Here is a 26,450-nt window from a genome sequence, read left to right on the forward strand (position 1 = left end):
GTGTGGTACAGCAGAAATGGAAAAGTATTTTTTAAAGCAAAACAATGTTTATTCTATGAACTCGAGTTAACCTTTTTAAAACATACAGTGAACATCTTACCAACCATCAATTCAAATATAACCCCCAAAGAATACAACACTAAGTAATCCTTAATAACTTCCCAGAAAACATCCAGAAAACAAAAGAAACACCTTTTTACAGAAGCACATTAGGTTTACATTCATTACTGAGAACATTTATAATTCTGAATTCACCAAATGATCAAGAGATAGTCTTTTGATGGCAGAGAGAACAGCAGTACACCCACTCTGTCTGGCTTCAGCTCCAACACTGAAAACAAAACTAAAACACACCCTGCAGCAAACAGCCTAAAACAAAAGTAAAAAGCTGACAGACAGCCCAGCTCCACCCACTCTCTGACATCACTGCAGTAGTAAACACCCATTTCTTAAAGGTACTCTCACTACAGGGCCGGGATTCTCCCCTACCTGGCGGAGCGGGGGGTCCCGGCGTAGCGGAGTGGCACCAACCACTCCGGCGTTGGGCCTCCCCAAAGGTGCAGAATTCTCCGCACCTTTAGGGGCTAGGCCCGCGCTGGAGTGGTTGGTGCCATGCCGAGTGGCGCGAAAACCGGCGCCAACGGCCTTTGGTGCCCGCCACCCGGCGTCGGAACTGGCCAAAAGGCCTTCGCCGGTTCGCACATGCGCCGGTGCGTCAGCGGCCGCTGACGTCACCACCGGCTCATGCGCGGTGGAGGGGGTCTCCTCCGCCTCCACCATGGTGGAGGCCATGGCGGCGGTAGAAGAAAAAGAGTGCCCCCACGGCACTGGCCCGCCCGCCGATTGGTGGGCCCCGATCGCGGGCCAGGCCGCTGTGGGGGCATCCCCCGGGGTCCGATCGCCCCGCACCCCCCCCAGGACCCCGGGGGGGTGCACCGCGCCGCCAATCCCGCCGGCACCAGAGGTGCTCCAATTCCCGCTGGCGGGAGAGGTCTGTCAGCGGCGGGACTTCAGCCCATCGCGGGCCGGAGAATCGCCGCGGGGGGCCCGCCGATCGGCGCAACGTGATTCCCGCTCCCGCCGATTCCCAGGTGGCGGAGAATTGCGGCCACGGCAGGGGTGGGATTTACGCCGGCCCCGGGCGATTCCCCGACCCTGCGGGGGTCGGAGAATTCTGTCCCAGATATTTATATACGCACCCATTTATAAACACCCATTTCTTAAAGGTACTCTCACATGATACAAGAAAGAATGCCAGAGGAACATTCAGCTCAAGGTCTGCTGTACTTGAGGCAGCTTGCAAAGGTTGGTTGTTACCTACATAGGTGGGTCCAAAGACCGTGCCAGATTTGGGCATATCAAAGGAGATGTGCCATCCCCTCCCACGCTTAATAAGGATACACCTTTCTTTAGGTTGTAACTTTGGGATTCATCACCTCGATATATGTATAAGCAGAAAAATAGTCTCAAATAGCTAGAATTTGAAGAGGCACATGCACAATAACAGATATGTGAACCACTTACTATCAGTACATTATTGAAGTGCAGATTTGGAAATCAGCCAGGCCGGGGTGGCGTGGGGGGAGGGGAAGAGAGATTTGGGCATCCACCTTGTGGGGGGGGGGGGTTGAAGAGCCTGGAGTTTGGAGGTTCTGGTCATTTGGAGAAGTGGGGAATGTTGGTTAGGTTGGGACGCGGGGTAGTTGGGTATGTACCCCAAATGAAATGCTGGGGAGTCAGGAAGTTATGACCCAATGCTTTTAATTATACATTGCATCTCATAGACGTGTGATACAAAAGGTATCAATTCGATTGGCTGGCAACTCTCCAGCCCATCAAGACACTGCAGTGACTTGCCTAATACTAGTTATTGGGACATAGAGGCCAGGTAAGTGACAGGTGACCACTCGGGGCGATTGGGCGATGGGCGAATTGAGGGGGGGGGGGGGGTGGTGAGGGCTCTGAAGGTGTCCAGACCTTCAGGGGAGAGTGCCCCTAGTCAGATGGGGACTTCTCATAGAGGTGACCACCCCAAGCCAAGATTAAGGATTTAAAATTTTTCTATTTCGCCCTGATCTCTCCAGCACCTGCCAGCCTAAAAAGTGAGCTGGATGGAGCAAGACCATTAAGTGGCCGCTTAAAGCTTTCATCAGGATAAGGATGGACTGGTGTTTCACCCCTCCCTCCATGCTGAGACCCTGTCCGCTCCACCGTAAAATTGCTTCCAGTCCGGGCAGGTGGGATCCCGCCTCAAAACCCGTCAGAGGTGGTGATGAAGCTATAAATTCAGGCCTATAGGCGGCACGGTGGTTAGCATTGCTGCCTCACACATCGAGGACCAGGTTCGATCCTGGCCCCGGATCACTGTCCGTGTGGAGTTTATACATTCTCCCCGTGTCTGCGTGGGGTCTCACTCCGCACAACCCAAAGATGTGCAGAGTAGGTGGATTGGCCACGCTAAATTGCTCCTTAATTGGGGCAGCACGGTAGCATTGTGGATAGCACAATTGCTTCACAGCTCCAGGGTCCCAGGTTTGATTCCGGCTTGGGTCACTGTCTGTGCGGAGTCTGCACATCCTCCCCGTGTGTGCGTGGGTTTCCTCCGGGTGCTCCGGTTTCCTCCCACAGTCCAAAGATGCGCAGGTTAGGTGGATTGGCCATGATAAATTGCCCTTAGTGTCCAAAATTGCCCTTAGTGTTGGGTGGGGTTACTGGGTTATGGGGCTAGGGTGGAACATAGAACATAGAACAGTACAGCACAGAACAGGCCCTTCGGCCCTCAATGTTGTGCCGAGCCATGATCACCCTACTCAAACCCACGTATCCACCCTATACCCGTAACCCAACAACTCCCCCTTAACCTTACTTTTATTAGGACACTACGGGCAATTTTAGCATGGCCAATCCACCTAACCCGCACATCTTTGGACTGTGGAGGTGTTGACCGTGGGTAGGGTGCTCTTTCCAAGGGCCGGTGCAGACTCGATGGGCCAAATGGCCTCCTTCTGCACTGTAAATTCTATGATAATCCCAGCAAATGTTTCTGGACCTCACAGATTTTGCAGAGCTAAAGGCCAAATTACTGAGTGCTTTTAATACAGTAATAGATAGGTTCTTGATCAATAACGGAATCAGTGGTTATTGGGAAAAGTCAGGAGAATGGGGATGAGAAAAATATCAGACATGATTGAATGGTGGAGCAGACTTGATGGGCCGAGTGGCCTAATTCTGCTCCTATGTCTTATGGTCTTATGACATGCTAAAATTTTACCTGAGATCCTCTCCCTGGTTTTAAATGATACCCGAAAAGCAGATCCACATTCACTGTTTTTTCTCCAGCATCTTCTTCCTCAGCTTCATCGTCCTTCAAAAATAATATTTAACAATTTATATTTGGCTTTTAGAACAGTCTTTATAAATTCTAGCAAAGGGTATGCTACTCATATGTAGTTACAGTAGGAAGTCTTACAACACCAGGTTAAAGTCCAACAGGTTTGTTTCGAATCACTAGCTTTCGGAGCACTGCTCCTTCCTCCTTCCTCAGATTCACCTGGTGCTCCGAAAGCTCGTGATGCAAAACAAACCTGTTGGACTTTAACCTGATGTTGTAAGACTTCTTACCGTGCCCACCCCAGTCTAATGCCGGCATCTCCACGTCATGACTCATACGTAGAGCAGCACTGTAAAAGTCTGCACGTTCTCCCCGTGTCTGCGTGGGTTTCCTCCAGGTGCTCCGCAAGCCCCAAAAGACGTGCTGTTAGGTGAATTGGACATTTTGAATTCTCCCTCTGTGTACCCGAACAGGCGCTGGAGTGTGGCGACTAGGGGCTTTTCACAGTAACTTCATTGCAGTGTTAATGTAAGCCTACTTGTGACAATAAAGATTATACTATCATAAAAACATTTACAGCACCTGAAATGTTTAAACTATTACAGAAAGTGAATCAAAATATTGTTTTTGTTTAAAAATAAAGCAAAGCACAAAGACAACTCCGACAAGGGCTGAAAAGAAGAGGGAGGGTAAACCAAAAAGTAGTGAATGGGTGACACAAGTAATTTGTTTGAAAATTTTCACAGTAACTTCATTGCAGTGATAATGTAAGCCTACTTGTGACACTAATAAAGATTATTATTATATAAGACATTCGTAGCCATAACAAGGCTTTCTGTCAAATGGACTTCATGACTACCAAAGTCACCACCAGCTTCATAGAACATACAGTGTAGAAGGAGGCCATTCGGCCCATCGAGTCCGCATCGACCCACTTAAGCCCTCATGCCCACCCGATCCCCGTAACCCAATAACCCCTCCTAACCTTTTTGGACACTAAGGGCAATTTATCATGGCCAATCCACCTAACCTGCACATCTTTGGACTGTGGGAGGAAACCGGAGCACCCGGAGGAAACCCACGCACACACGGGGAGGACGTGCAGACTCCGCACAGACAGTGGACCAGCGTGGAATCGAACCTGGGACCCTGGCGCTGTGAAGCCACAGTGCTAGCCACTTGTGATAACGTGCTTCAACTTCTTTGTCCGAGATCAAGGCTCCCTCTAAATTTCCTTTGCATTGGTTGGGTTGGGTTACATTTTAAAAATCACTGAATTTTCACAAAGTGACTTCACAAAGTCTGAATGGTCTCTTTATTTCAGCGTGTGGTACAGTCTGGTTTGCTTCCCAGCTGCACACATGCACATTAGAGAGAACATTGATCTCTTGCCACTGCTCCCATTCTCCTCAAAGCTGCATTTCACTTTCCTCTCTCACTGGTCCCAATCCACCCTCTCCAATAACAATTCACATTGCATTTCTATTCTTACACGTGCTAATCAACCTTTACTCACTGTCCCATTCTCTCTCTCTTCAGATGCCCCATTCTCCCCAACACAAAACAGCTCTGCAAACAAACTCAGCCATTGGGACATGAGGGAGCATGTAGGGTATTGGAGGAGAATTGATGAAAAGTGGAAATAGAACAGAGTCTGCACTTCCATGTCCCCTTTTATCGTCATCTTTCTCAGGACCCACCTGTACTTCCTTGAGCTGGAGAACACTTTGCTGCAGATTAGTCGAGCAATGAATGGCCAGCATTAGGGTATTATGAGTCCTATTAAATACATTTATTCATGGGATGCAGGCAGCAATAGGAAGGTCACCTTTTATTGCACATCTCTAATTGACCTTGAGGCAGTGATTGTGAGCCACCTTCCTGAACTGCAGTAATCCTGTTGGTGTAGGGACTCCGATGTTAGGTAGGGAGTTTCAATTTCAGACAAAAGACTAATGAAGGCCTGGTTTGATACCAAGTGGTCAGTCCATTTTGATTTTTATTCTACTTTTCTGTGGTGGTTTGATCTGACTGAATGGTTTGCTAGGCCATTTCAACCTCACTGCTGTGGACCCAGAGTCGCTCGTAGGCCAGACCGGATAAGGATGGCAGATTTCTTTCCCAGAACAGCAAGAGACGGGGTTTTACAACAATCTGGTAACATCACGTTCACCATTACTGATACTAGCTTTTTATTCCACTTTATTTTAGGGGGTCAGTGTTCGCACCCTTGGATTTAATGGTAGATGTTAGTGACCTAGCTAGACCTTGGTGTCAAGTGCACAATTTCAAAATATACAAAGAATGTGAAACTTGGAAGCATTGTGAATTGTGCAGAAGATAGTGTGGAACTTGAAATGACATAGACAGCACTGCTGCGCACGGCTCTGAGGACCCGGGTTCAGTCCCGGCCCTGGGTCACTGTCTATTGTGAGTTTGCAAATTCTGCCCGTGTCTGTGTGGGTTTCACCCCCATAACCCAAAGATGTGCCGGATTGGTCACGCTAAATTGCCCCTTAATTGGAAAAAATAATTGGGTACTCTAAATTTATTAAAAAAAGAAAATGACAGACAAGATTTTGTAAAATTATTTTCATTCCACAAATTTTCAACATTCTAAAAATGTTATTGCCGGACTGTTTGCCCGTGGTGACATCAGACTAATCCTTGTCCCCTTGTTTTCACCCTTTTTTCGTTTAAAAAAAAACTTACATCTAAAGCAGGTCTCCCCAACCCATTAAGCCCCTATCCCACCTCCCCCCTCCCTCCCTCAGCAGTCAACGGTAACCAACTCCCCAAAATGCAAAATAAACAAAACCCTAACTATTGTGGAACCCATCACTCGCCCCTCCCCTTTAGAGAAAATTTCCCTTTTTCGAGGGCCAGCGGGTCCCCGTCACGCTCAGGCACAGAGTGGAGAAGCTGATCTCCACACCAACAAGGCCGGCCTGTAAGCAATCAACGAGGTGAAGGGAAAAACGTCTGCCCCAGCCCCTACCTGCTGTTTAGCATGGCCAATCCACCTAACCTGCACATCTTTGGGCTGTGGGAGGAAACCGAAGCACCCGGAGGAAACCCACGCAGACATGGGGAGAACGTGCAGACTCCCCACAGACAGTGACCCAAACCGGGAACCGAACCTGGGACCCTGGAGCTGTCAAGCAACGGTGTTAACCACTGTGCTATAGTGCTGCCCTATATTCACCACCCAATAGTAATACATCAAATTTGGGAGGCCTAGGCCGTTTGCTGTCCCCTCTGCAATATCACCTTCCTAATTCTAGCCCCTCCCCCCCCCCCCCCGCACCCGACTTCGTGAGAGGCGACCATAAAATACTCTCTTTTCCCTAAATTCAATTTGTACCCTGAAAACGCCCCAAATCCCTGAAGCAACCCCATTATGCTCCCCACCAAAGAGCTCGGCTTTGAAATATACAAGTCATCAGCATATAAGGACACCCTACGTGCCACCCCCCCTCCCCTCACTATCTGCTTCCACAACCCTGAGCTCCTCAGCGCAATGGACAAGGGCTCTTGGGCCAATGCAAACAGAATGGAGGACATGGGGCATCCCTGCCTCATACCCTGGTACCATGCAAAATACCCTGAATTCATATTCGTATGCACGCTCACCATTGGCTTCTTGTACCCAGGCCTCAAACATCAGCCCAATCCCATATTTCTCCAGTACTGCCATCAAATAACGCCACCCGATCAAATGCCTTCTCCACATCTAATGTCACCACCCTCTGCGGGAGAAAGCACCTCATTGAACAGCCTCCTCACATTCGAGGACAACTGTCTTCCCTTTACAAACCCCGTCTGGTCCTCTCCAATCACCTTTGGAAGGCACCCCTCCAACCTTAACAGCAGCACCTTCGCCGATATCTTGGCGTCCACATTCAGCAGAGATATGGGCCTGTACGACCCACACTCCACCGGATCCTGTCCTTCTTAAACAACAATGAGATGGAGGTCTGCCCCATCGTTTGCGGTAAGACACCCCTGTCCGTTGCATCCTCAAACAATTTCACCATCAATGGCACCAACCTATCCTTAAATTTTTATAAAATTCAACCGGAATCCCATCTCGCCCTGTCGCCTTCCCTGCCTGCATCTTCCCAATCGCCACCGTCACCTCCTCCACCCCCATCAGCTCCTCCAGTCCTGCCCTTTCCACATTCCCCAACCTCGGGCACTCTAACCCACCCAGAAACTCCCTGGGCGCGATTCTCCGCTCCCCACGCCGGGTGGGAGAATCGTGGGAGGGCCGGGAGACTCACGACACGCTGCCCTGGCACCCCCCGCGATTCTCCCACTCCCCGCTCGCCGTTTTTCACGGCGACCGCGATTCTCCGGCCCAGTTGGGCCGAGCGGCCTGACGTTCCCAACCTGTTCACACCGGTGGCAACCACACCTGGTCACTGCCGTCGTGAACATGGCGCCAAAGCTTCGTTTGTGGCTTGAGGGGGGCGGAGAGGGGAGTGAGCACCACGGCCGTGTTCGGGAGGGGACTGGCCCGCGATCGGTGCCCACCGATCGTCGGGCTGGCGTCTCCAAGGGACGCACTCTTTCCCCTCCGCCGCACCGCAAGATCAAGCCGCCACGTCTTGCGGGGCAGCGGAGGGGAAGACGGCAACCGCGCATGCACTAGTTGGAGCAGGCCAACCTGCGCATGCGCTGCTGACATCACTTAGGCGCCGCCGTCGCGTCATTCTCGGCGCACCGCCTTGACGCAAGCGTGAAGGCCCGGCGGCCGAGATCTACGGAACTCCGCTCCTAGCCCCTTGGGGGGGGGGGGGGGGGGGGGGGTGAATAGGGTGCAAGGAGCGGCCTCCGAGGCCGTCGTGAAACTTGGTCGAGTTCACGACGGCCTTCCCGATGCCGCGCGGGAGCGGAGAATCGCGCCCCCTAATTTCCTACTCATCTTCTGGTGTCTCCGACAACTCCCTATAAAACTCCTCAAGTTTTTTAATAACAATAACACATTTTCTCCCCGCAATTTAAAACAAACAAGGCGTATTTCCACACCAAAACAAGAAAAGATCTCCCCCCCCCAAAATAAATAACAAATAGCAATACAAAAAAGAAGAAAAACACACCCACAACCATCCCCCAACCATCACCAAACCCACCCAACCCTGCCCCCCCCCACCCCAGGTTGCTGCAGAGACTGACCACCCTCTACCCCTTCGCCAGGAAATCGAGAAAGGGCTGCCACTGCCGAAAGAACCCCTGTACCAACCCTCTCAGGGCAAATTTCATCCTCTCCAACTTGATGAACCCAGCCATGTCGTTGATCCAGGTCTCCGAACTCGGGGGCCGCGTATCCCTCCACTGTAACAGAATCCTGCGCTGGGCTACTAGAGACGCAAAGGCCAGAATGCCGGCCTCTCTCGCCTCCTGCACTCCCGGCTCCGAAGCTACCCCAAAGATCGCGAGCCCCCAGCCCGACCTGACCCTAGACCCAACCACTAACGACAAAATCCCCGCCACCCCCTTCCAAAACCCCTCCAGAGCCGGACATGCCCAAAACATATGGGTGTGGTTTGCCGGGCCACCCGAACACCTCCCACACCCCTACGGAAAACAGGCTCATCCTTGCCCCCGTCATGTGAGCCCTGTGCAGTACCTTCAGCTGAATTAGGCTGAGCCGTGCGCAAGAGGAGGAAGAATTCACCCTCTCCAGTGCGTGCGACCACGTCCCATCCTCAATCTCTTCCCCTAGCTCTTCCTCCCATTTCGCTTTGAGCTCATCTACTGAGGCCTCCTCCTCCTCCTGCATCAGTTGGTAAATAGCGGAGATCTTCCTTTCCCCGACCCACGTCCCCGAAAGCACCCTGTCCTACACCCCCCCTTGGCGGCAGCCGCGGAAACTCCTCCACCTGCCTCTTAACAAAGTCCCTGACCTGCATATACCTAAAAGCATTCCCAGGGGGGAGGTTCCACTTCCCCACCAGCTCCTCCAGAGTCGCGAACTTCCCATCCAAGAAGAGGTCCCCAAACTGTATGATGCCTGCCCTGTGCCAATTCCCAAATCCCCCACCCGTTCTCCCTGGCGCAAAACGGTGATTGGCCCATATTGGGGCCCAAACTGAGGCCTTCACTTCCACCCTATGCCGCCTCCACTGTCCCCAGATTTTGAGAGACGCAACCACCACCGGACTTGTGGAGTACTTTGCCGGGAGGAGTGGAAGTGGGGCCGTCACCAAGGCCTCCAGACTCGTACCCGCACAGGATGCTACCTCCAGTCTCTTCCATGCGTCACCCTCCCCTTCCGTCACCCACCTGCGAATCATCGCCACGTTCGCTGCCCAATAATATCCACACAGGTTGGGCAGCACCAGGCCCCCTACCTCCCTTCTTCGCTCCAAAAATACCCTCCTTACTCTCGGGGCCTTCCCCGCCCACACAAACCCCAGAATCGACTTATTCACCCTTCTGAAAAAAGCCTTCGGGATCAACATGGGGAGGCACTGGAAAAGAAACAAAAACCTCGGGAGCACAGTCATTTTAACCGACTGGACCCTGCCCGCCAACGAGAGCGGCAGCGCATCCCACCTCCTGAACTCCTCCTCCATCTGCCCCACCAGCCGCGAAACGTTAAGCCTATGCATAGCCCCCCAGGTCTTAGCCACGTGGACCCCAAGATACCTAAAGCTCCCCTCAGCCCTCCTCAACGGGAGTTCCCCTATCTCCCTCTCCTGACCCCCCGGGTGCAGGACAAACAGCTCGCTTTTCCCCACATTCAGCTTATATCCCGAAAAGTCCCCAAACTCCTCAAGTATCCTCAGCACCTCTGGCATCCCCTCAGCCAGGTACGCGACATACAGCAGCAGATCATCTGCATACAGCGTCACCTCCCCCCCCGCACACAATTTACCTCCAACCCTTCGAGTCCCTCAGCGCCATGGCCAGAGGCTCAATCGCTAATGCGAAGAGCAGGGAAGACAAGGGGCACCCCTGCCTCGTCCCCCTGGAAAGCCGAAAGTCCTCTGACCTCCTCCCATTCGTCACCACACTCGCCACCGGGGAGCTGTACAGCAACCTCATCCAGCTAATGAACCCCTTACCAAACCCAAACCTCCGCAACACCTCCCACAGGTAACTCCACTCCACCCTATCAAAAGCTTTCTCCGCATCCATGGACGCCACTATTTCTGGCTCCCCAGCCACCGGCGCCATCATCATGACATTCAGGAGCCTCTGCACGTTGGCATTCAGTTGTCTCCCCTTTACAAACCCCGTTTGATCGTCATGAATCACCGTCGGGACCACATCCTCCACCCTCCTGGACAGCACCTTTGCCAAAAACGTGACATCTACGTTAAGGAGTGAGATTGGCCTGTAAGACCCACACTGAAGGGGGTCCTTGTCCCGCTTCAGGAGCAAAGAGATAATTGCCCTGGACATCGTTGGGGGCAGAGCACCCCCCTCCCTAGCCTCATTCAGGGTCCTCACCAGCAGCGGGCCTAGCAAATCTGAAAATTTCTTATAAAATTCCACCGGGAACCCGTCAGGCCCCGGCGCGTTCCCTGTCTGCATACTTCCCAACGCCTCCACCAGCTCCTCCAACTGAATTGGGGCCCCCAAACCCTCCACCCGCTCGTCCCCTACTCTTGGGAACTCCAGCTTATCCAAAAAGCGGTCCATCCTGTCTGCTTCCCCGGGGGGTACCGCCCGGTACAGCCCCTCATAAAAGGATCTGAACACCCCATTGATGTCCTTTCCACCCCGCACTAAGTTCCCACCCGCATTCGTGGCTCCCCCAATTTCTCTAGCTGCCTCCCGCCTCCGGAGCTGGTGAGCCAACATCCGACTTGCCTTCTCCTCGTGCTCATACACCGCCCCCTGTGCCCTCCTCCACTGCGCCTCCGCCTTACGGGTGGTTAAAATGCCAAACTCCGCCTGGAGACTGCGCCGCTCCCACAGAAGCCCCTCCTCCGGGGTGTCTACATATCTCCTATCCACCCTGATCATCTCCTCCACCAGCCTCTCCCACTCGACCCTCTCCCCCCTCTCCCTGTGCGCCCGAATAGATATCAGCTCCCCTCTAACTACTGCCTTTAGCGCTTCCCAAACCATCCCAACCTGCACCTCCCCGTTGTCATTGGTTTCCAGATACCCTTCTATACCCCTACGGATCCGCCCGCACATTTTCTCCTCTGCCAAAAGCCCCACATCCAACCTCCACAGCGGGCGCTGATCCTTCCCCTCCCCCCAACTCCAGGTCCACCAAATGTGGAGCATGATCAGAAATGGCTATCGCCGAATACTCCGCCCCCACCACTCTCGGGATCAGCGCCCTGCTAAGCAGGAAAAAGTCAATCCGGGAGTACGCCTTATGAACATGGGAGAAAAAGGAGAACTTTCTTCAAAAGCCTCCAAGGGTCCACCCCTCCCATCTGATCCATGAACCCCCTCAGCACCGAGGCCGCTGCCGGCCTCCTGCCCGTCCTAGACTTCGAGCGGTCCAGAGCCGGATCAAGCACCGTGTTAAAGTTCCCACCCAGAATCAATCTCCCTGTCTCCAGGTCCGGGATCAGGCCCAGCATACGCCGCATGAAGCCCGCATCATCCCAGTTGGGGGCATAAACATTAACCACGACCACCCGCTCCCCCTGAAGTTTCCCACTCACCATCACATATCTACCTGCACTATCCGCCACCACTTTGGACGCAACGAACGACAGGCTCTTACCCACCAAAATTGCCACCCCATGGTTCTTTGCATCAAGCCCCGAGTGAAACACCTGTCCCACCCAACTCTTTCTTAGCCTCACCTGATCCGTAACCCTGAGGTGCATCTCCTGGAGCATAGCCACATCCGCTCCCAGCCCCTTCAAGTGAGCCAAGACTCGGGATCGCTTCACCGGACCATTCAGCCCCCTCACGTTCCATGTGACCAACCGAACCCGAGGGGCCGCCCCTTCCCTCTACGCCGATCAGCAATAGCCCTTCCTCGACCCACCACGTCCCCAGGGAAACCCCCAAGCCCGCTCCCCACGGTGGCAAACCCCCCCTTCCCCCCCCCCCCCCCCCCCCCCCCCCCACCATCCATTCCCTCATAGTCCCTGCAGCAACATAGTCCCTCCCCGTACTTGTAAACAGCCGTCCTTCTCAACTGATGCACCGCTTTCCCCCTGGACAATGGGTCAAACCTCACCTGCAATTCCTTCCTCTTTGCCAGGAAACCGGGGTCCAGGTCCCATGCATACCTCCTATCCACCTCTAAAATCTCTTTGATCAGTCTTTGGCGTTCCTCCATATCCACCTTGGCCGTAAAACGAGATCACCTCCCCCCTTACCACCGCCTTCAGAGCCTCCCAAACCTCCGAGAGTGATACCTCCCCGGAGCAATTGAACCCCACATACTCCTCAGTCACCTTCCCTACCTTGTTACAGAGCCTACGCTCAGCCAACAACCCCACATCCATTCTCCATCCCAGCTTCTGGGCTGCCCCCTGCTCCAATACCACACCCATCAAATGTGGAGCGTGATTCAAAATCACAACTGCTGAATACTTTGCCCTCTTAACTCCGGCGAACAGTGCCTCCCCAACACGAAAAGACAATTCTTGAGAACGCCTTATGCACCGTGGTGAAAAACGAATACTTCCAGTCCCTTGGATGTTAAAATCTCTATGGGTCCAACCCCCTCCCCCAAACTCCCTCATGAGCCCTGCCAACGGCTTTGCCGCGCCCTCCCGTTGCTGGATTGGATGAGCGAGCGCGGCTGGGACCCATCCACACTTGGCTCATGTTCTGTGTTACAATTCCCTCCCACTACCAACTCACGGGTAACCAGATCTAGAATGGCACACATCATTCTCTTCACAAACCCCGCTTATCCCAATTGGGGGCATATACTATCACCAGTACCACCAGTCTCCCCTCCATAGCACCGTAATGATCACGCAACTGCTCCCCTGATCCGCCACCACCTTCTTCATCTGAAACCTCACCCACTATCCCACCAGGATCACCACCCCCCGAGCTCTACCATCAAACCCCAAATGAAACACCTGGCTCACCCATACCAGCCTCCCCGGACAGGCGCCGTAATGTGGCGACTAGGCGCTTTTCACAGTAACTTCATTGAAGCCTACTCATGACAATAAGCGATTTTCATTTCATTTTTCATTTCATTTCCTAAGACTCATCCAATGCGCAAATACTCTTGCACTCTTCACCAGTCCCCCTAACCTCCCCCCTCCGTGTTTCACGTCACCATTCTGACTGGGGGTCTCTCACCCGCCACCCCTCCTATCCGCCATCACCATTAGCCCAGGCCCCACCCATCTGACCAGACCTGCCCCATCATTTTGTTACCGCCGACCCCCTCCACCCCCTCCCAGAATCCCCCATCCACTTCCTCTTGCAAACACCTCACCCAGTATCGATCCCCTCCCCCCAACATTCACACTAAGCCTGCTCGACCAGGCTCCAATGACCGTGGCCCCTCCGTCATTACACTCCAGTTCACTCGCCAACCTTTGTTTGCTGGTGCGGTGAGCCCTGTCAAAGCACCCCCTCCATAACCCAGCCACACGTGCCCCAAAAACCCACCTTCCTCGAACCAAGAACCAAAAAAGAACCACACGCAAGATAAAAGTCAAAACACATCTGAATAAAACCAAAACCTTCTCCTTCACGTTGGAACTATGACCGTTTTTGGTGGCTCATTCGCTTTAGGCTTCGGCCTGAGTGATCAATGTTCCCTCTCCAACTTGTAGCTGGAGGATTCGTCCCCCTCTCCCATCAACTCAGCAAACATCTTTGCAAAGTATTCAGTCGGCCTCGGGCCCTCGACACCCTCAGGCAGGCCCACGATTCTCAAAATCTTGCCTCCTTGACCTCTTCTCCAGGCCCTTGGCTCTGATCCCTTTATTGACCTCCGCCACCCTGCTCAGCTCCTCATCCATCGAGGTGAATTGGTCGCTGTGTTGCGACAGCCACACTTTAAGCGAGGCCATCATCTCACCCAAAGCACCTCCTAATGCTTGGCAAACAGCCTCTCAAACTCCACCAACATCACTTCAGTCGGAGTTTTCACCATGAGAGGAGCAGCCCCAGCTGATTACCCAGCCCCTGCCATCTTTCTTCCTGCAGGACTCACACCAGCACTCACCGGCGAACCTTCACTTGCCTCCTTCTTTCCAGAACCTTTTTTCTGGACTTCAACATTCCCCAAACTCCTTATGACTTCCCACAACAATTCATCCAAAAACTACCCCTGAGACCAGGCATAAATATCCAACAAGAGACTCTAGCAGGAGCCACCTAACGTGCGACGTCTACCTACATGCCGCCGCCGAAAGTCGACAGAGACAAGTTGATGAATGGGCAGGCAAGTCAGATATGAAATTCAATGCAGACAGTTGTGAAGTAGTTCATTCAGGTAGGTAAGACATGGAGCGACAATGGGCCCGATTCAGCGACCGCACTGCGCCCAGCACGAATCCAGGTGCAATCGGTAAATCGCATGAGAGCCCCATCTTAGGCTCCATGCCGGACGTTGGGCTGATCGCGAGTCACCAGACATGCTTCGCCTGGTGCGATCTGGGTCTCGCCCTTGATGGGCATGATCCAGTTCTGCATATTTAAATACCTTGACGCTGTATGCACATCGAGTACAAGAAGTTATGTTCAACTTGTATAAAATATTGCTTTCAGCCTCAACTGGGCTATTGAGTCCGATTTTGGGCGCCACACTTTAGGAAAGATGTGAAGGCATTGGAGAGGGTGCAGAAAAGATCCACGAGACCAGTTCCAGGGTTAAGGAACTTCAGCTGCTTTGAGAGGGGATTTGATAGAGGTATTCAAAACCTGAGGGGACTGGACAGAATAGATCAGAAAAATTGTTCCCACTGGTGGAATGGTCGAGAATGAGATGGCACACATTTAAGCACAGGTTTATGGGGAGGCAGTGGCGCAGTGGTATTGTCACTTCACTAGTAATCCAGAGACCCAGCTCTGGGGACATGGGTTCAAATCCCACCAGTATTAAATAAAATCCCTGAATTAAAAAAAATATGGAATTAAAAGTCTAATGAAGACCATGGGCGGGATTCTCCGACCCCCTGGAGAATCGCCCGGGGCCGCGTCAAACCCGCCCCCGCCGTGTCCCAAATTCTCCGCTCCCTGAGATTTGGCGGGGGTGGGAATCGCACCGCGCCGGTCGGCGGGCCCCCCCCTGGCGATTCTCCGGCCCACGATGGGCCGAAGTCCCGCTGCTGACAGGCCTCTCCCGCCGGCGGGAATCAAAACACCTACCTGACCGGCGGGATTGGCGGCGCGGGCGGGCTCCTTTCGGTCCCGGCTGGCGTGGGAACCACTCCGGCAGCGGGCCTAGCCCCTCAATGTGAGGGGTTGGCCCCGAAAGATGCGGAGAATTCCGCACCTTTGGGGCGGCCCGACGCCGGAGTGGTTCACGCCACTCCGACACGCCGGGACCCCCCGCCCCTCCGGGTAGGGGAGAATCCCGGCCCATGAAACAATTGTCAATTGTAAAAACCTATCTGGTTGAATAATGCTCTTCAGGGGATAGAAATCTGTCATCCCTATCTGGTCTGGCCTACACAGCAATGTGGTTGACTCTTAAATGCCCTCCGTGATGGGCAAGAAATGTTGGTCCTGCCCACATCGCATGGACAAATAAAAAAAGAATTGCTACTTGCCTAGTGAAGCAATGGCAACATGAGGAGAAACTTTGTCATGCAGTGGCTGGTTAAGATCTGGAATGCACTGCCTGAGAGTGTGGCTTCAATCGAGGTATTCATGAGGGAATCGGATTATTATCTGAAAATGAAGAATGTACAGGAGATGGCAGGAGAAAGGTACGAGGTACATCGGCCTCCAGAGAGCCAGTGCAGATACATCCTGTGACTAATTTGATTCTGCGCTATAACAATTCTGTGATTCTATTCCAGATTCATTTAATTAAAGTTATGTTTCCCAGAATAGATTACATAGTGGTATTTGAACTCCTGTCTCTGGAGCATCAATCTAGGCCAAAAACATAACCACCACATTACTATGCTGTGTAAGCGGGATGAGGATCTGCTTGCACTCATTTGATTTGTCAATTTTGATGTTCCTTGCAGGTGACCACTCTTTCCTGGGCATAGACATGCTTGAGATGAACTCCTCCAATCTCTCTGTAAGCATTCTCAGTGATGCAAGAATGCCTGACGGTATATCACACATTCTTTCCTGCTGCTCTAGAAGTCCCCTTTGTGTCAATGGCCCCCGAGGTACAGCATCTACATTTCAGAGCTAGGAGCATTCTGCACTCTCTGACTACTGTCCTTGTCTCCATCGTTTGACCTTGCTCACATATGACCTGTGAGACTCAAGATGAAAACCCAACTAGCTGCTTTACCGTGCCCACCAAAGCGAGTATCTCAGCTGTGTTATGACCTGCATGAGTCTGTAATGGTGCACCCACTGAGTGACTTCCTCGGAGGCGTTATCATGCACTCCTGCACCATCTCTGTGCAATGTCAAGGTAAGAATGTCTCGCAATCATTATATAGATGATCATATTTCACTTGTTACTTCAGTCAACTTGTGTGAGTTTTGTTTGCCATATCTGATGTGTCTGATATCGAACAGGTAGCTGGCAGGCCCAATAACCGATGGCCAGGCATATCTCATCATTACTAGTCTATAGAACATAGAACATATGTTCTATGATCTATGGCAGATGACACGAAGGTCGGTGGAGTTGTGGATAGTGCTGAAGGATGTTATAGGATACAGAGGGACATTGATAAGCTGCAGAGCTGGGCTGAGAGGTGGCAGATGGAGTTTAGTGCGGAAAAGTGTGAGGTGGTTCACTTTGGAAGGAGTAACAGGAATGCAGAGTACTGGGCTAATGGCAAGATTCTTGGTAGTGTAGATGAACAGAGAGATCTCGGCATCCAGGTACATAAATCCCTGAAAGTTGCCACCCAGGTTAATAGGGCTGTTAAGAAGGCATATGGTGTGCTAGCCTTTATAAGCAGGGGGATTGAGTTTCGGAACCACAAGGTCATGCTGCAGCTGTACATAACTCTGGTGCGGCCGCACCTGGAGTACTGCATGCAGTTCTGGTCACCACATTATAGGAAGGATGTGGAAGCTTTGGAAAGGGTTCAGAGGAGATTTACTAGGATGTTGCCTGGTATGAAGGGAAGGTCTTACGAGGAAAGGCTCAGGGAATTGAGGTTGTTTTCGTTAGAGAGGAGAAGGCTGAGAGGTGACTTAATAGAGACATATAAGATAGTCAGAGGGTTAGATAGGGTGGACAGTGAGAGTCTTTTTCCTCGGATGGTGATGACCAACACGAGGGGACATAGCTTTAAATTGAGGGGTGATAGATATAGGGCAGATATCAGAGGCAGTTTCTTTACTCAGAGAGTAGTCGGGGTGTGGAACGCCCTGCCTGCAACAGTAGTAGATTCGCCAACTTTAAGGGCATTTAAGTGGTCACTGGATAGACATATGGATGAAAATGGAATAGTGTAGGTCAGATAGGCTTCAGATGGTTTCACAGGTCGGCGCAACATCGAGGGCCGAAGGGCCCGTACTGCGCTGTAGTGTTCTATGTTCTATGTTCTATAGAACGATACAGCGCAGTACAGGCCCTTCGGCCCTCGATGTTGCACCGACATGGAAAAAACTTAAGGCCATCTAACCTACACTATGCCCTTATCATCTATCTGCTTATCCAATAAACTTTTAAATGCCCTCAATGTTGGCGAGTTCACTACTGTTGCAGGTAGGGCATTCCACGGCCTCACCACTCTTTGCGTAAAAAACCCACCTCTGACCTCTGTCCTATATCTATTACCCCTCAATTTAAGGCTATGTCCCCTCGTGCTAGCCACCTCCATCCGCGGGAGAAGGCTCTCGCTGTCCACCCTATCTAACCCTCTGATCATTTTGTATGCCTCTATTAGGTCACCTCTTGACCTTCTTCTCTCTAACGAAAACAACCTCAAGTCCATCAGCCTTTCCTCATAAGATTTTCCCTCCATACCAGGCAACATCCTGGTAAATCTCCTCTGCACCCGTTCCAAAGCTTCCACGTCCTTCCTATAATGAGGCGACCAGAACTGTACGCAATACTCCAAATGCGGCCGTACTAGAGTTTTGTACAACTGCAACATGACCTCATGGCTCCGGAACTCAATCCCTCTACCAATAAAGGCCATCACACCATCGGCCTTCTTCACAACCCTATCAACCTGGGTGGCAACTTTCAGGGATCTATGTACATGGACACCTAGATCCCTCTGCTCATCCACACTACCAAGAATTTTACCATTAGCCAAATATTCCTCATTCCTGTTATTCTTTCCAAAGTGAATCACCTCACACTTCTCCACATTAAACTCCATTTGCCACCTCTCGGCCCAGCTCTGCAGCTTATCTATGTCCCTCTGTAACCTGCAACATCCTTCCGCACTGTCTACAACTCCACCGTCTTTAGTGTCGTCTGCAAATTTACTCACCTATCCTTCTGCGCCCTCCTCTAGGTCATTTATAAAAATGACAAACAGCAACGGCCCCAGAACAGATCCTTGTGGTACGCCACTCGTAACTGAACTCCATTCTGAACATTTCCCACCAACCACCACTCTCTGTCTTCTTTCAACTAGCCAATTTCTGATCCACATCTCTAAATCACCCTCAATCCCAAGCCTCCGTAGTTTCTGCAATAGCCGACTGTGGGGAACCTTATCAAACGCTTTACTGAAATCCATTTACACCACATCAACTGCTCTACCCTCGTCCATCTGTTCAGTCACCTTCTCAAAGAACTCGATAAGGTTTCTGAGGCATGACCTACCCTTCACAAAACCATGCTGACTATCCCTAATCATATTATTCCTATCTAGATGATTATAAATCGTATCTTTTATAATCCTCTCCAAGACTTTACCCACCACAGACGTTAGGCTCACCGGCCTATAGTTACCGGGGTTATCTGTACTCCCCTTCTTGAACAAAGGGACCACATTTGCTATCCTCCAGTCCTCTGGCACTATTCCTGTAGCCAATGATGACCTAAAAATCAAAGCCAAAGGCTCAGCAATCTCTTCCCTGGCTTCCCAGAGAATCCTAGGATAAATCCCATCAGGCCCCGGGGACTTATCTATTTTCACCTTGTCCAGAATTGCCAACACTTCTTCCCTACGCACCTCAATGCCATCTATTCTAATAGCCTGGGTCTCAGCATTCTCCTCCACAATATTATCTTTTTCCTGAGTGAATACTGACGAAAAGTATTCATTTAGTATCTCAATTATCTCCTCAGCCTCCACACACAACTTCCCACCACTGTCCTTGACTGGCCCTCCTCTTACCCTAGTCATTCTTTTATTCCTGACATACCTATAGAAAGCTTTTGGGTTTTCCTTGATCCTACCTGCCAAAGACTTCTCATGTCCCCTCCTTGCTCGTCTTAGCTCTCTCTTTAGATCCTTCCTCGCTTCCCTGTAACTATCAAGCGCCCCAACTGAAACTTCACGCCTCATCTTCACATAGGCCTCCTTTTTCCTCTTAACAAGAGATTCCACTTCTTTGGTAAACCACGGTTCCCTCGCTCTACCCTTTCCTCCCTGTCTGACTGGTACGTACTGATCAAGAACACGCAATAGCTGTTCCTTGAACAAGCTCCACATATCCAGTGTGCCCAACCCTTGCAGCCTACTTCTCCAACCCACACATCCTAAGTCATGTCTAATGGCATCATAATTGCCCTTCCCCCAGCTATAACTCTTGCTCTGCGGGGTATACTTATCCCTTTCCATCACTAATGTAAAGGTCACCGAATTGTGGTCACTGTCTCCAAAGTGTTCACCTACCTCCAGATCTAACACCTGGCCTGGTTCATTACCCAAAACCAAATCCAAAGTGGCCTCACCTCTTGTTGGCCTGTCAACATATTGTGTCAGAAAACCCTCCTGCACACATTGTACAAAGAACGACCCATCCAATGTACTCGAACTATATCTTTTCCAGTCAATATTAGGAAAGTTAAAGTCTCCCATAACAAGTACCCTGTTACTTTCACTCTTTTCCAGAATCATCTTCGCCATCCTTTCCTCTACATCTCTAGAACTATTAGGTGGCCTATAGAAAACTCCCAGCAGTGTGGCCTCTCCTTTCCTGTTTCTAACCTCAGCCCATACTACCTCGGAAGAAGAGTCCCCATCTTGCATCCTTTCTGCCACCGTAATACTGTCCTTGACTAGCAGCGCCACACCTCCCCCTCTTTTGCCCCCTTCTCTTACCTTACTAAAACACCTAAACCCCGGAACCTGCAACAACCATTCCTGTCCCTGCTCTATCCATGTCTCTGAAATGGCCACAACATCGAAGTCCCAGGTACCAACCCATGCTGCCAGTTCCCCTACCTTATTTCGTATACTCCTGGCATTGAAATAGACACACTTCAAACCACCGACCTGAACACTGGCGCCCTCCTGCGAAGTCAAATCTGTGCTCCTGACCTCTATACTCTCAATCTCCCATACCCCAAAACTACAATCCAGGTTCCCATGCCCCTGCTGAATTAGTTTAAACCCCCCCAAAGAGTACTAACAAATCTCCCCCCCAGGATATTGGTGCCCCTTAGGTTCAGATGTAGACCATCCTGTCTATAGAGGTCCCACCTTCCCCAGAAAGAGCCCCAGTTATCCAGAAATCTGAATCCCTCCCGCCTGCACCATCCCTGTAGCCACGTGTTTAATTGCTCTCTCTCCCTATTCCTCGTCTCACTATCACGTGGCACGGGCAACAACCCAGAGATAACAACTCTGTTTGTTCTCACTCTGAGCTTCCATCCTAGCTCCCTAAAGGCCTGCCTGACATCCTTGTCCCCTTTCCTACCTATGTCGTTAGTGCCAATGTGGACTACGACTTGGGGCTGCTCCCCTTCCCCCTTAAGGACCCGAAAAACATGATCCGAGACATCACGTACCCTTGCACCTGGGAGGCAACATACCAAACGTGAGTCTCTCTCGCTCCCACAAAATCTCCTATCTGTGCCCCTGACTATTGAGTCCCCAATTACTAATGCTCTATAATAGTCTATAATTCTGTTTTCTCTCTACCTCCCTTTTTAAATAGTGGGGTTACATTAACTACCCCCCAATCTGCAGGAACTGTTCCAGAGTCTACAGAATCTTGAAAGATGACCACCAATATTTCCACTATTTCTAGAGCCATTTCCATAAGTACTCTGGGATGTAGATTCTCAGGCCCTGGGGATTTATCGGCCTTTAATCCCATCAATTCCCCAACTCTATTTCTCTACTAATATTTATCTCCCTCAGTTCCTCCCTTCCACTAAACCCTGTGATGCCCAACATTTCTGCTATCTTATTTGTGTCATCATTTGTCAAGGCAGAACCAAAGTATGTGTTTAGTTGCTCAGCTATTTATTTGTCCCCATTATAAATTACCCTGTTTCTGACTGTATTTGACATTCTGACATTTGTCTTCACCAATTTCTATCCCTTCACGTACCTATCAAAACTTTCACAGTCAGTCTTTATGTTTGCCGCAAACTTACGCTTGTACTCTATTTTCCCCATCTTTAAAAATAAATAAATTTAGAGTACCCAATTCATTTATTCCAATCAATTGTTGTTTGTACTAATGTGTACTATGACCACTGGTTGTTCACCCTCCCCCTCCAGAGTGTTCTGTGACCACTCCAAGACACCCTTGACCCTAGCACCAGGGAGGCAACATACCAGCCTGAGTCTCGTTTGTGGCTACTGAAACACCTATCTATTCCCCTTGTAATCAAATTCCCTATAACTATTGCATTCCCACACTTTTTACTCCTCCCCTCTGCAGCGGAGCCAACTGTGATGCAACAAATTTGGCTGTTGCTGCTTCAACAAGAGGTCATTCCCTTCAGCAGGACAGTAGCATAGTGGTTAGTATTATGGCTTCACAGCGCCAGGGTCCCAGGTTTGATTCCTGGCTTGGATCACTGGGTGTGCGGAATCTGCACGTTCTCCCCGTGTCTGCGTGAGTTTCCTCTTGGTGCACCGGTTTCCTCCCACAAGTCCCGAAAGACGTGCCATTAGGTCATTTGAACATTCGGAATTCTCTCTCTGTGTACCTGAATAGGCGACAATGTTGTAACTAGGGGCTTTTCACAGGAACTTCATTGCAGTGTTAATGTAAGCCTACTTGTTACAATAAAGATTATTATTAAGTGGTCGATTTGTTTTGCAGGGGAATGGCCACAGGAGATTCCTGCACTGCCTGTCTAGCTCTCTTGTTCTGCCTGGTAGTTACCCATTACCTTCCTGCCTGTGGAGTCTGAGCCTGCGGTATGACCACCTCTCTATACGCTCTATCTACGACACTTACCGCCTTGCGGATGCTCCACGGAGTCCCCAGCCGCTGCTCCAGCTCTGAAACTCGGGGCACAATTTAATGGAAATAAAATAAAGTCCCGTGTCGAGCGCGTTTAGCCGCTGGCAGCGCCAAGAATCACCCCGCTATTAAATGGGACTCTGCTTCATTTCTGGAATGTGGCAAGGAACGCCCCACTGAGGCCGCACCTATTCCCATTTCCTGCACTAACGTGCGCCGCTCACCAGTGCTGGGAGATATCCCTAGACCCCGCAACGCAGCCTCCAGACCATGGCAAACTATAGTTTTGAGCTCTCCTGCCACGACTTACCCCTTTAAATTAAACCTTTGGAAGTTGCTTCATATCAGATTATATCCAATTCCTTCCTCCCTTGTCCTAGTTACTAGCACTTATAGGCCTTACAGATTATAAACCACAAAAGGTGTTTTCAAACAAAGCCCTGTTTAGACCATAACTGGAATGTCTAAGCAGATCTTGGTACTGCTCCGAAGGAATGATTTATTGACCTTGCATGGAGTGCAGTATAGATTTACCAGAATGTTATCTGCACTCCCAAAGGTTAAGTTACAAGGAGCAATTACACAAGCTCGAGTTGTAATGCCTGGAATCTAGACAGTTAAGAGTGGCTTGATCAAAGTTTTCAAGATAGTAATCGGAACAGATGGGGTAGACTGCGAGAAACTATTTCTGTCAATAGACGAATCTAACACTAAGGGTAATATAGTCAAAACATTTGAGCTAGAACTTTCAGGAGTGAAATTAAGAAATACAATTTCATGTAAAGAGAGGTAGAAGTTTGAAATTCTTCTGACAACATCAGTTAATGCTAGATCAATTGCTATTTTAAAAACTGAGTTTGGTAGAATTTTTGTTGGCCAAAGGTATGAAGGTATGTGGAGCAAAGGTAGAGTTCAGTTCCAGATCAACCATAATCTCATGGAATGCCAGAAGAGGCTTGAGGTTCTGAACGTCCTACTTCTGTTCTGATGTTGCTGCTTTGTTTTAATTTGTACCCAACACCTTAATACTATTTCTCTGCTTATAAAAGTTGAGTTTCCTGTCAATTTATTCTCAAAGGAGTATTTTTTTGACTGAGTGCCCAGCTGACACCACATAAGTGTTGGCAATGGCCATTTGCGACAAAAGAGAATCTAACCACTTCCACTTGACATTCATTGCATTACAATTATTAAATTCCCCACCAGCAATATCCTGGAGGTTACCATTGACCAGAAACTGAACTGGACCAGCCATACACTGTGGTCAGAATCTGGAAATTCAGCACAGGATAAACCAGCACAGGGGCTGGTTTAGCTCACTGGGCTAAATCGCTGGCTTTTAAAGCAGACCAAGCAGGCCAGCAGCACGGTTCGATTCCCGTACCAGCCTCCCCGGACAGGCGCCGGAATGTGGCGACTAGGGGCTTTTCACAGTAACTTCATTGAAGCCTACTCGTGACAATAAGCGATTTTCTTTTTTTTTTCATTTCATCTCTTGACTTCCCAAAGACTGCGTCATAAAAGGCACAAGCCAGGAGTGTGGTGGAATACTCTTCATTTTCCTGCACGAATGAAGCTCTAACAACACTCAAGAAACTTAGCACCATTCAAGATAAAGCAGCTTGCTTGATTGGCACCACATCTATCAGCTTAAACAAAGGCCCGTCAATAGCATCTACCAAATGCACTATCTCTAGCACCTTGAAGGACAAGGGCTTCATGGGAACACTACCAGCTGCAAGTTCCCCTCCAACTGACAACTGTCCTGATTAGGAGGTATTATTGCCATTGAGTCCAAATCATGGAACTCCCTTCCTATCTGCACTGTGGCTGTATCTATGCCACGTGGACTAAAGTGGTTCAAGAAAGAGGCTCACTACCGCCTTCTCAAGGGAAATTAGGGATGGGGCAATAAATGCTGGCCTTGCCAGTGATGTTGATATCCCAAGAATGGATAAATAAAATACCTGATGGATTTTTACATCAGAAATTTGAACAACATACAACCCATGATTTTCTGACCATTTAAAATGATTGCTCCCTACAAACATTGAGGCCAAGTCTAACAAATGTATTCCCATTCCCCCGACTCAGTATTGACTGCGTGGTCTCTCCAGTCCAGTTACTGACTAGATAAACTTGCTGAGTCGCGGGCAGCTAACAAAACATTATCAAACATTGAGGTATTTGCTTCAATGAGTAAAGTACATTGCAGCAGGAGTGCAATGTGTCATCAGGAGACAATTTAAAACCATTGTACCTGTTCCTTTCAGAATATGAACTCTAACACCATAGTAATGGGTTCTGCTGATTTAATCTCCATTCCACCATGATTCCAATCTGATCTGAGCTGCATTGGAGACATATTGAGCAGAAACTAGGCAGGCCCTTACAGGAAAGAAAGCAAAACACAATACATCCAAGCTACACTATCACCATTTGGTATCAGATACAGAACAGCACTGGCCACCCATTCTCAGTTACAGTCATTTCAAGGCTCACACCACCAGAGGATTTTGCACCAAATGTAAAATATCCAAAATGAAGTACTTTTTTCCAGATAGCTATAAGCTAAATTTTAATTGCCCTCTGATCAGAGGACTAATGTTATAAATGTCATATACTATGACTGGGTCAGGGGCAGCTGATACAGGGAAATATTGAACTGCAGTAAAAAGACATTGCATGGCTGTCAGTAGTAGTCTATAATTTTATACCGCAGAGCAGTATAATCAGCTTATTTCATCGCTTGCTAGTTTTGTGGTCAGGTTCATTAGGTGCGATACAAATCTTAAATCATAGATAGTAGCTGTGTATTCTCTTCTAGATCTGACCCACATGATCAAGTAATCAACATGACTCTGCACAAAATATTAAAATCTTCACAGTTTGGAACTAATAATTCAAAATATATTTATAGATCATCAGCAGGTGCTTAATAGATCTATGGTATGCATGTTGTGATAGGGTTTTCCAATATTCTGCATCTGACATTTGCTCATTTATATTTCAAAAGCAGGTCTGTATTATTTTCAAAGCAGATAAGTGGGAGGAAAAGAATCATAAATGATCCAAAATGCATCAAGCCGAACAAGGCTCCAAACAAGAAATTAGCATGGCCTCCACAAAAATACAGCGCATCTGCTCTGGTTGAAAATAACATTACTTTGCCTACCTTGATTAAAGGAGGAAAGTGAAATAAATTCATGTAGTCAAGGGTCAGTTTTTCAATTCCAGTCTGAAAAAGAGCACAATGGATCTGTTAACAGAACGTAATCTCTTCTACTTTTCCAACAACTTCCACCAACATGTTAACAGTCAACATATCAATTTACTAGAAAATACTCAAACAGTTCAATTTTTGGTGACTTATCCTTCAGAAATTAATATTCCTTTTTTAAACTATTTTTAAAATGTTGCTTTTGTGTAAAGATACATTCCAACAGGAGAGGCCAATCAGCCCCTCGAGCCTATCATGTCATTCCGTCTGGTAATACAGATATACCTATCATAAATCATTTCATTCACTATGCATGTTGGTATTAATACATTTCCTCTGAATTTCAAATTGCAATGGAACATATCCACCCTCTGTTGAGAGCAAAGAGGCTTTCTGGTGTAAAACCAGAAGCTGAAACTTCAATGTTCACTGTTTTCAGGCATAATTACATGAATTGAATTGATCAGCAGGTTAAAGATTTAGATTTATTGTTATGTGTACTGAGGAACA

General features: G+C 49.5%; 1 protein-coding gene across 2 annotated transcripts in view; it reads right to left on the reverse strand.

Annotated features, from left to right (window-relative positions):
• Nucleotides 1-26,450, reverse strand: part of LOC119961897 (mitogen-activated protein kinase kinase kinase 20-like) — a 171,492-nt gene that overhangs the window by 44,422 nt on the left and 100,620 nt on the right. For both annotated transcript variants that reach the window (XM_038789395.1, XM_038789396.1), the window contains exons 15-16: nucleotides 25,896-25,958; nucleotides 3,272-3,364 (exon numbers count right to left, since the gene is read on the reverse strand). In XM_038789395.1, coding sequence (XP_038645323.1) covers nucleotides 3,272-3,364; nucleotides 25,896-25,958 — 156 coding nt within the window. The remainder of the gene's footprint in view (nucleotides 1-3,271; nucleotides 3,365-25,895; nucleotides 25,959-26,450) is intronic.

The sequence above is a fragment of the Scyliorhinus canicula genome, chromosome 2 (assembly GCF_902713615.1).
Source record: "Scyliorhinus canicula chromosome 2, sScyCan1.1, whole genome shotgun sequence".
NCBI classification, from domain to species: domain Eukaryota; kingdom Metazoa; phylum Chordata; class Chondrichthyes; order Carcharhiniformes; family Scyliorhinidae; genus Scyliorhinus; species Scyliorhinus canicula.